The sequence below is a fragment of the Hibiscus syriacus genome, unplaced genomic scaffold, assembly GCF_006381635.1.
Source record: "Hibiscus syriacus cultivar Baekdansim isolate YM2019G1 unplaced genomic scaffold, ASM638163v2 tig00007204_pilon, whole genome shotgun sequence".
In the NCBI taxonomy this organism is placed as follows: Eukaryota; Viridiplantae; Streptophyta; class Magnoliopsida; order Malvales; family Malvaceae; genus Hibiscus; species Hibiscus syriacus.
The window spans coordinates 869090-879083 of record NW_024062129.1 but is presented as its reverse complement, the minus strand read 5'-3'; the positions used below and the strand labels follow the sequence as shown (position 1 = coordinate 879083).

Below are 9994 nucleotides of genomic sequence, written 5' to 3'. Positions count from 1 at the left end.
CTTGGATTATTATAAATATTTCAATTTTGATTTTCTTGAAAAGTACAAAATATTATTTTATTTTCACCATTTACTTTTCATCTATGTGAACCTGACGATGTTAATGTGTTTGGAGGGTAAGAAAATTACTTAAAAAAGGCTTTCTTGTGCTTCATTCCTAGGGCTGTAAACGAGTCGAGTCGAGTCGAACTTGCATATTGTTCAGCTCGACTCGAATTCGAAAAGTTTAAATTGGCAAGACTCAACTCGAAAACTCGTGAGCTAAAATTATCAAACTCAGCTCGAACGTGAAATATAATATTGAAACTCGACTCGAACTCGAAAAGGCTCGAATTCAAAAAAATTTAGGAGCTCGATTGAAGCTCGAGACTCGAGGTCGATTGAAGCTCGATTTTGAGTTCAATTCAAGCTCGAACTCAAACTCGAATTTGAACATACAAAAATCTTATATTACATTTAAAAATATATTTTTAAAAATTTATAATTATCAATAATGTATTTTTAATATATTTTTAATAATGTAATTTTAAAAAATATAAAATTATAATATAACATTTTTTTCGAGTAGCTCGTGAGCTTTTTAAGTCGAGTATTAAGTAGCTCGTTAAGAATTCGAGTCGAGTTTGAGCTCAAGTCGAGTTCATTTGATTTGAGTGTTGATTGAAATTTTATCGAGTCGATCTCTATTGGATGGATTACAACATGATGTATCAGCTTAGCATGAGCATGCACCAGCTTAGGAATATTTAGCAAATTAGTTAGCTTGTTAAGAGTATAACAACTTTCTATTATAGTTGTTACACAAAACTTCACTTGTATATAAAGGAAGGTGATGTTGCTTGTAAAACGATGAAATCAATAATATTCAGTTTTCCATATTCATTTTAAGTTTCAATAAGGTTTTCTATTATGGTATCATTCGCTTAATTGGTTCTGGGATAGTTCATTTTTCTGCTGTGCGTTGCTTCTTGGTAACATTCTTGAAACAGTCTTGCGAGAACTGGTGTCATGGCGTTTGGTGGTTCTGGAAACATTCTTGGTTTTTCAGATTCATTGAGGTTTGAGAAGATGTTTACTAATAAACACATAAACATTATGCTTGATGAGATGAATTTCCTTCGATGAAAGCAGCAGGTTCTTTTAACTGTTTGGAGTCACCGACTTGAAAGATTTCTCACTAGTGATCTTAGTTCTCCACCTGAGAAAATTCTTGATGCTGATGGAAATCTTGTGATCAATGAAGAATTTGATGTGTTTGTGGCATAAGATAGTGCCTTGGCTTTTTGGCTACTGTCCACCATCAGTGATCATCTCCTTCCACAATTTGTTGGTGCTAAAACTGCTACTGAGGTATGAGCCATAGTCCTCAAGTTCTTTTCCAATCGCTCTACTACTAGTATAATGAGTTTACATTGCAAATTGTGATCGATCAAGAAAGGTGATGAGAGTATGCGTTCGTATCTCACATAGATAAAGGAAGTTTGCGATGCATTATCAGCTTATGGCAGTGTTATATCTGACATTGATAAGATTGCCACGATCTTGAATGGACTTCCATTTGAGTTCCAACCCTTTTTTATTGTTATTACAACAGGCAAATATGCCTTTACATTGGATGGAGTTCAGGTAGTATTAATTGATGCAGAAGCCCATCTTAAAAGCTTTAAAGTTCAATCTCAAATCGCTTCTTAGTGCCATTGTTATGCATGTTCAGAACAATAACCAAAAGAAGTATTATGATCGATCCACTGATCAACAATACTCTGGAAGTAAAAGAACTCCACAACAGTATTTTCGTGGCAGATCTGGTACTCGAGGTCGTGGAAGAGCAAGGGTGCAATGTCAATTGTGTGGAAAAATTGGTCACTCGGTGGATCGATGTTGGCATCAATTTGATCAATCATTTTCTGGAGTCTTGGCAGATAAACATGAGTCTTTCAATGCTCAAGTAGCAGATTTTAATAATGAATGTTATACCTGCACCAATAATGGTTGTGCTCTAGTACAAAGTTCTTCTTCATCTTCAAGCTCGGATAAATGGGTTATTGACTCATGAGTGACTCACCATGTCACTTCAGATAGTTTCAAGCTGAATAACAGATCTGATTATTCTGGACCAGGTAAATTAATTGTGAGTAATGGGAAAGTCTTGGTATATCTAAAACGGGTTCATCTCTTTTTCAAACTAAGTCTCAAGCTCTTTTTATTAACAAGCTGTTGCATGTTCTTTATGTTACTAAAATGGATCTGATTATTCTGGACCATTATCAGTGATGCTGACTAATATGGGTGTTCATCATCGATTGACATGCCCTCATACCTCAAAACAAAACGGTGTTGTTGAGCGTAAGCATCGACATATTATTGAGTCAACATTAGTTTTAATGGCACAGACATCATTACCATTGTGTTTCTGGTCCTATGATATAAGCACAGCCGTGTGTCTTATAAATCGATTGCCCACTAAGGTTCTATATGATAAATCACCTTTTGAAGCACTTTATAGCAAACTACTTGATTATAGTTTTATTTGTGCTTTTGGGTGCAAATGTTTTCCGCATCTTCAAGTTTCTCAGCAACCTAAGTTGGACTTTAGGTCTCAACCATGCACGTTCCTTGGTTATAGTGTTTATCATAAAAGCTATCAATACTTGGAACCAAATGGAAAAATATATATCTCAAGGCAATTGTTCTTTGATGAAAGTTGTTTTCCTTTTGCAGGAAGCAGTGAAAAAATGGTTGATATAGGTCATATGTCTTCTCGAAAGCTAGCAGTCATCAATGGTGCTCATAGAGTATATGCTCGGGTTGATGATTGCATGAATGCATGTCAAAGTTCACATATCAATGCTCAACTACCTATAAGTAGCCCAGTTCAAGATATTAATTCTGGATCGATGAATCAGTCTGCTGAAGAGAAAGGTGATGGTTCTAGTCAACATGTCATTGCTGAGAATTATGTTGAATGTGCTGATTCTGGTCAACGTGTCATAACTGAAAATGATGTTGTGGTTGAGCAGCAAGAGATGACACAGGTCAATCAAACCAGACTTAGATGCTGCGTCAAACTCCAAGACTGTATCTAGTCATCATATGATAACTCGAAGCAAGAGAGGAATTTTCAAACCAAAGGTGTATCTGTTGGGATTTTCGGAAGCTCGAAACGACAACCGGAACGATTTGCAAAGAAGGGTCGGAACGGTTTTGTGTTTAGGGAGTAAGGAGATTGAAAGATAGAGAATTGCACAGTGATTTATAATGGTTCGACTTTCTCAATCAAAGTCTACGTCCACTACCTTAGCTCCTCACTAAGGATTTTCCAACAAATTCACTAATTTGTTCTTTCTTTTGAGGATAAAGAGTAACCTTACAAACTCCCTAGTTTTTCCGGGCTAAACTAGAACCTTTCCCTATCTTTTACATGGGCTAAGCTAGAACCTTTCCCCTTTACAAAAGGATAATAAATGTAAACAAGAAAACCTCTCTAAGGTAGGTGTTTACAAGATTGAGCTCACAAGAACAAAATATTTACAAGAGAAAGATGAAATAAGATTGAAAAACCTCTTCTCTTGTGTTTGATTGCTTAGATAGTTGTTCTCTTTTACTTCTTCAAGTGTCCTTAGCTTGTATTTATAGCTTGAAATGTGTTTGAAGTCATATCTAGCTGTTGGGGATGTTTTGGAGCCGTTTAGGAATGATTTTTCTACTCAAAAAGGTTGCCCAGAATGGGGGGAATCGGTACCCCTTCATAGGGAATCAATACCCCTTCATAATATTCAAATATTATGACCGTTGGGCTGATGAACAGTGAGGGAATCGGTACCCCCTTGGGGGGAATCGGTTCCCCTTTTACAAACTGGAATTTTTGAGCCTCGGTTACTGTTCAAACAGTGATTTACTGGTCAAATAGTAATATACTGTTCAAATAGTAAATTACTATTCATAAAAACATTTTTGTGCTCAATTTTAAATTAAAAGAACTTTGAATTATTTTTGTAAATTTTGAATAAATTCAATTAAGTCCAAATACATTTTGTAAATTCAATTTAAGTCCAAAAACCATTTTGCCTTAAATTGTTATATCAAAACATAGTTCAACAGTATCTTAGTACACAAAGTGATGAAGAAGAATAACCACATTCAATTTATGTTGCACTTCAATCTGTTAAGTGGAAGACAGTTGTTCAAGAATAATATGATGCTTTAGTAAGAAACAATACATGGACACTGGTTAAACTCCCTGAGGGCAGATCTCCAGTCGGCTGCAAGTGGTTGTTTAGGATAAAAAGAAATGTTGATGGTTTATTACAACGATACAAAGCCAGATTAGTGGCTAAGGGTTTTCCCCAAATTCCTAGACAAGATTTTTAAGACACCTTTAGTCAGTAGCTAAGTCATCCACAATTAACGTGATTCTTGTTGTAGCTATACAAAAGGAGTGGTGTTTAAGACATGTGGATATAAATAATGCATTCTTAAATGGTGATTTACAGGAAGATGTTTATATGCACCAGCCTCAAGGGTTTGAAGAGGTTGATTCAGATGGGACTTCTAGTGTGCAAACTAAATCGGGCTTTGTATGGCCTAAGGCAAGCTCTTTGTAACTGATATGTTAAGTTGAAGGAACACTTGCTACACATTGGTTTTGAAGTGTCACTTGTTGATTGTTCATTGTTTGTAATGAGAAGGGAATGATATATTGTTTATGTTCTAGTATATGTGGATGGCATAATTGTTACTGGAAGTATAGTTTGTAAATTGAAGAAGTTGTTAGCTTACTTGGTGAGAAATTTTCTCTTAAAGACTTGGGGCAACTCAGTTTCTTTCTTGGAATTGAAGTCAAATATGTGGGCGATATCATATTTCTAAGTCAAAGGATATACATTATCGAGTTTTTAGTCAAAGCACAGATGAATAATGCCTCACCAATGCCTACACTAATGATCTCGTTCCTCAAGTTGACCAGAGAAGCTAGCCGTGCTTTGATTGATCCAAAGAAATATAGGAGTCTTGTTGGATCATTGTTATTTGCATGTCACACAAGACCATACATTATGTATAGTGTCAATAAATTGGCCAAGTTCATGCATACACCATGTGAGTAGCATTTTTCTGCTGTGAAACGTGTTCTCAGATACTTGAATGAAACTCTGGATTATGGACTGGTTCTGTCTGGAAATGACATGACATTTTAGCTGGTTGCTTTTGCAGATGGTGACTGGAAGGTAATATGGATGATCAATGATCAATCTCAGGTAGTTGTCTGTATCTTACTGGTAACTTAGTCATATAGAACTCCAAGAAGCAGAAAACTGTTTCCAGGTCCACAATAGAAGTCGAGTATATGAGCTTGACTGATGCATCTTCTGATGCTACATGGATAGGTGCATTACTTGATAGTATGAGAGTTAAGCTACAAGGTACACTTGTCATATGGAGTGATAATTCTAGCATCATATCTATGAGTGTCAATCTAATTTACCATTCAAAAACTAAACATGTGGAGTTAGATGTGCATTTTGTTAGAGAAAATGTGGCAGCAAATAGATTGAAGGTTAACTATGTACCTTCTTCGCATCAGGTAGTTGATGGCTTCACTAAGGCGTTGTCAAAAGATTATTTTCATATGTTTAGACAAAGATTATGTGTTGTGTCATTGAAAGAAGTTGAAAGTGGAAGAAGCAATGAGCATATTGGATGGATTACAACATGATGTATCAGCTTAGCATGAGCATGCACCACCTTAGCAATGTTTAGCAAATTAGTTAGCTTGTAGTTAAGAGTATAACAACTTTCTGTTATAGCTGTTACACAAAACTTCACTTGTATATAAAGGAAGGTGATGTTGCTTGTAAAACGATGAAATCAATAATATTCAGTTTTCCATATTCATTTTATGTTTCAATAAATTTTTTTATTAATCTCGAATAGCTCGCGATCTATTTTATATTTTTTATAGTACTATTGATTCCTTCCGACTTGGAATGTGTTTGCAAGAGAAATATCAAAACCAACTTTCTTTCTTTTAGAAATGACTTTTCCTGAAAAATTTAATATGGATTTACACCATTTCAATGGAAAAGAAAACAACTCCCCCACTCTCATCTTATTTGCGTATTTACACGCTCCTACCCCTGTCCCTCTCTTCACTGTATCTCACCAAACCTACCAAAATATAAATTCCCCACTCTCTTTGGCCTTTACTCGCTGCTCCCCACTTCCAGGAATCATCTCTACGCTTCACCTTAACGCACAGCAGCAATGGCTTCTTTCAAAATCCCTGCTCTCAATGACCATTCGCTTTCCCTTTCCTCTAAATCGCGCCTTCCGTCAGCATTTTCCGTCACCTTACGTGACAACCTGCGGTTTTCGCGCTCCTCCTCCCGTCTACAACGCCGTTTCTTGATCGTAACCGCTTCCTCTGCATCTATAACCGGCAAACCTACCGTACTCGTCGCCGAGAAACTGGGCGAAGCGGGTCTGACGCTGCTCAATCAGTTCGCTAACGTGGACTGTTCTTACAACCTCTCCCCCGAAGAGCTCTGCACCAAGATCTCGCTCTGTGATGCCTTAATTGTCCGCAGCGGAACCAAAGTCAGCCGCGAGGTCTTTGAATCTTCTGGCGGGAGATTAAAAGTCGTTGGGAGAGCTGGTGTTGGGATCGACAATGTTGATCTGGCCGCCGCCACCGAGCACGGTTGTTTGGTCGTTAATGCGCCTACTGCTAACACTGTCGCGGCGGCTGAGCACGGGGTCGCGCTCTTGGCTGCCATGGCTAGAAACATAGCTCAAGCCGATGCTTCCGTGAAGGCTGGTGAGAATGATCTCTCTGTTTTGATTTGCTCTGTTTGGCAATGCTTATAATCTTCGTTGATTGCTGAGATCTGAAGTCTAACTGTAAATTTACGAAGCTAGTACTCAGTTTTTTCGTTAAATATATAAGACATATTATTGGATGATAATTATGGATTTATTTTAAAGATTTTGCTGACATGATCTTAAGCGTATAGTTAATAATAATACATTCTTTCTAGGATTTGATTGAATTTATGGAAAAAAAATGATCACAAAGTATAACTCATTATATTAATTAATCTCAAGAACTTCCTTAAACACTATATTTTGCAGAACTCTTTTGATATTGGGCTAACATGATTTATGATTCAATTACTTGAACTTATGATTTGATCAAACACTTTTTTAATATTTAAAGACTACTTTTAATACTAAAAATGTATTGAATCTAATATATAATTAATAACAATATCTTTTAAAATAAATCAACAAGTTAAAGATTCAAATCCACTCAATTACAAACAAAATTTTGCAAGAAAAATAAAAAGTATACAAGAAACAAAACCCCTTTTTTTGGTTCAAGATTTCATTGGGTTGATATCGAAATGGACCTTCGACCCTGGTTCACTCGGTTCGACCAGTCGATCTGAACTAGCTTTTTGAATCATCATTTTCAGTTGTTAACAAGTAGATTTAAGATATTTATGTAATTTTGATGATGCAGGGAAGTGGCAGCGGAACAAATATGTGGGTGTATCCCTCGTTGGAAAGACAATTGCTGTCCTGGGTTTCGGAAAGGTTGGATCAGAAGTAGCTCGTCGAGCCAAGGGGCTCGGTATGCATGTTATTGCTCATGATCCTTATGCCTCAGCTGATCGTGCTCGTGCTATAGGTGTGGACCTAGTGAGCTTTGAGGAAGCCATAGCTACCGCAGACTTTATTTCTCTGCACATGCCTCTCACCCTTGCTACTAATAAAATCCTCAATGATGAGACATTTGCTAAGATGAAGAAAGGTGTTCGTATCGTCAATGTTGCTCGTGGGGGAGTGATTGACGAAGAGGCTCTTGTGAGAGCATTGGATGCTGGAATTGTCGCTCAGGCTGCTCTTGATGTCTTCACTGAGGAGCCACCGAAACAGGACAGCAAGTTAGTGCAGCACGAGAGAGTTACAGTGACTCCACATCTCGGTGCCAGTACAATGGAAGCTCAAGTGAGTTGATTGTTTAACCAATGCGTCTGTCCATATCTACTTGGTGCTGAATGATATTATCTAATGAAGCATCGTTACGTTTTGTAGGAAGGAGTGGCAATTGAAATAGCTGAAGCTGTTGTTGGAGCTTTGAAAGGGGAACTTGCTGCGACTGCTGTCAATGCACCAATGGTTCCTGCTGAGGTACGCGATGAGTTCAGTTGGTTTTTCCATCAATTTTTCTTCATTACTTTATTGTTTATGTGGCTTTACTTCCCCTTGTTTACGTTCTAGTAACACAGGATTGATGTTTCACTTATTTGTTCACTTCTCCTGCAGGTTCTAACAGAGTTGAAGCCGTATGTCGAACTCGCTGAGAAACTCGGGAGGTTGGCTGTCCAATTGGTCGCAGGTGTAAGCGGTGTTAAAAACGTTAAAGTGTCATATGCTTCCTCTAGGGCCCCTGATGATCTTGACACAAGGTTGCTCCGTGCGATGATCACCAAGGGCCTAATTGAGCCTATTTCCAGTGTTTATGTGAACCTAGTTAACTCCGATTACACTGCTAAACAAAGAGGACTGCGGATTACGGAGGAACGCATCATTATAGATGGTTCATCAGAGACCCCACTAGAGTCCATCCAAGTTCAGATTGCCAATGTGGAATCAAAATTCGCGAGCGCCATATCAGATTCAGGTGAGATTAAGGTTGAAGGAAAGGTGAAGGATGGAATTCCGCATTTGACAAAGGTAGGGTCGTTCGAAGTGGATGTAAGCTTGGAGGGTAGCATCATCCTTTGCAGACAGGTCGATCAGCCAGGCATGATAGGTAAGGTGGGAAGTATTTTGGGCGAGGAGAATGTGAACGTGAGCTTCATGAGTGTCGGGAGGATCGCACCAAGGAAGCAAGCGGTGATGGCCATAGGAGTCGATGACCAACCGAGCAAACAATCTCTGCAGAGGATTGGCGAAGTCCCTGCCATTGAAGAGTTTGTTTTCCTCAAGTTGTAGGCTAGGATTGTATCATTATAATGTCGTTTTATCTGGTTGGGCGATCATTTTTACTACTATGTAGCTCACAGAATTTTGAACGTTGTTATGGAGTGTGTTGCGACTCGGATAAGCTGGAATAAGTTGGATGAACTTAAATGATTTGGATCGTCATTAATATATATATATTTTTTATGAAGATTCTGATTTATTTTGGGTTACGATACAAGGCCGGCCTTTTTGAAAATTTAGGATAAGCTGGAATAAGTTGGATGAACTTAAATCAATAGTTTCTTTCTACTTTTAGTGGTATTAAAGTCAATCTAATTTAATAGAAAAAAAACCTTAGACGAGTATAACTTTGTTATAAAGAGTTTTCTTAACCTACAGCTGTCAAAGAAAAAAAAAATCTAAAATAGTCCTTTTTCTTCATTATATCTACTTAACTTTTGGCTGATAGACGACGTATCAATCGTTACGTATATTTCTTTTATATATATCATACGTTTATTTTTCCTTTGTTTTTTTTAGTTTTTAACAAATTTACCTTTAGAACATGTTTTCCTCCTTTTTAACACATTCTCGGTTTTTATTCATTGTTTTCGTTTATCTTTTTTTTCATAGTTAGATTTGACGTCGTTACGATTAAGATGACCATTTATTATCGTGCTAATCATTCATGCTTTGGACCCTCATATTGGATTTGGATATACGATTTGTATTCTTTGATAGTTTTCTCACCTCACTTGACTTTGTTTGCAGTTTGTCAATAATCTTTTAGTAGTTTGATCTCCTTTTGTGGTTCGTTTACCGATGTAGTTAAATATCTTCGTATCAATCTTTTGTTTGAGTTTTTTGTTAGATTTTGACTTAATACAAAAATACGTGATCAACTATACCACTTTTTCAAAATAGGTGCCTAAACTTTTTTTTATTAATTTAGGTGCTTAACGTTACAAACATTATCATTTTAGATGCCCAAGTTGTAACCATCGTTAAAAAATTCCGTTAAGTGACG

General features: G+C 37.1%; 1 protein-coding gene across 1 annotated transcript; it reads left to right on the top strand.

Moving 5' to 3' along the window:
• Nucleotides 1-6195: 6195 nt before the first annotated feature.
• Nucleotides 6196-9109, top strand: LOC120201447 (D-3-phosphoglycerate dehydrogenase 1, chloroplastic-like). Its single transcript, XM_039202060.1, has 4 exons — nucleotides 6196-6814; nucleotides 7520-8007; nucleotides 8095-8190; nucleotides 8326-9109. The coding sequence occupies exons 1-4, from the start codon at nucleotides 6262-6264 to the stop codon at nucleotides 8995-8997; spliced, it is 1809 nt and encodes a 602-aa protein (XP_039057991.1). The 5' UTR covers nucleotides 6196-6261; the 3' UTR covers nucleotides 8998-9109.
• Nucleotides 9110-9994: the final 885 nt, after the last annotated feature.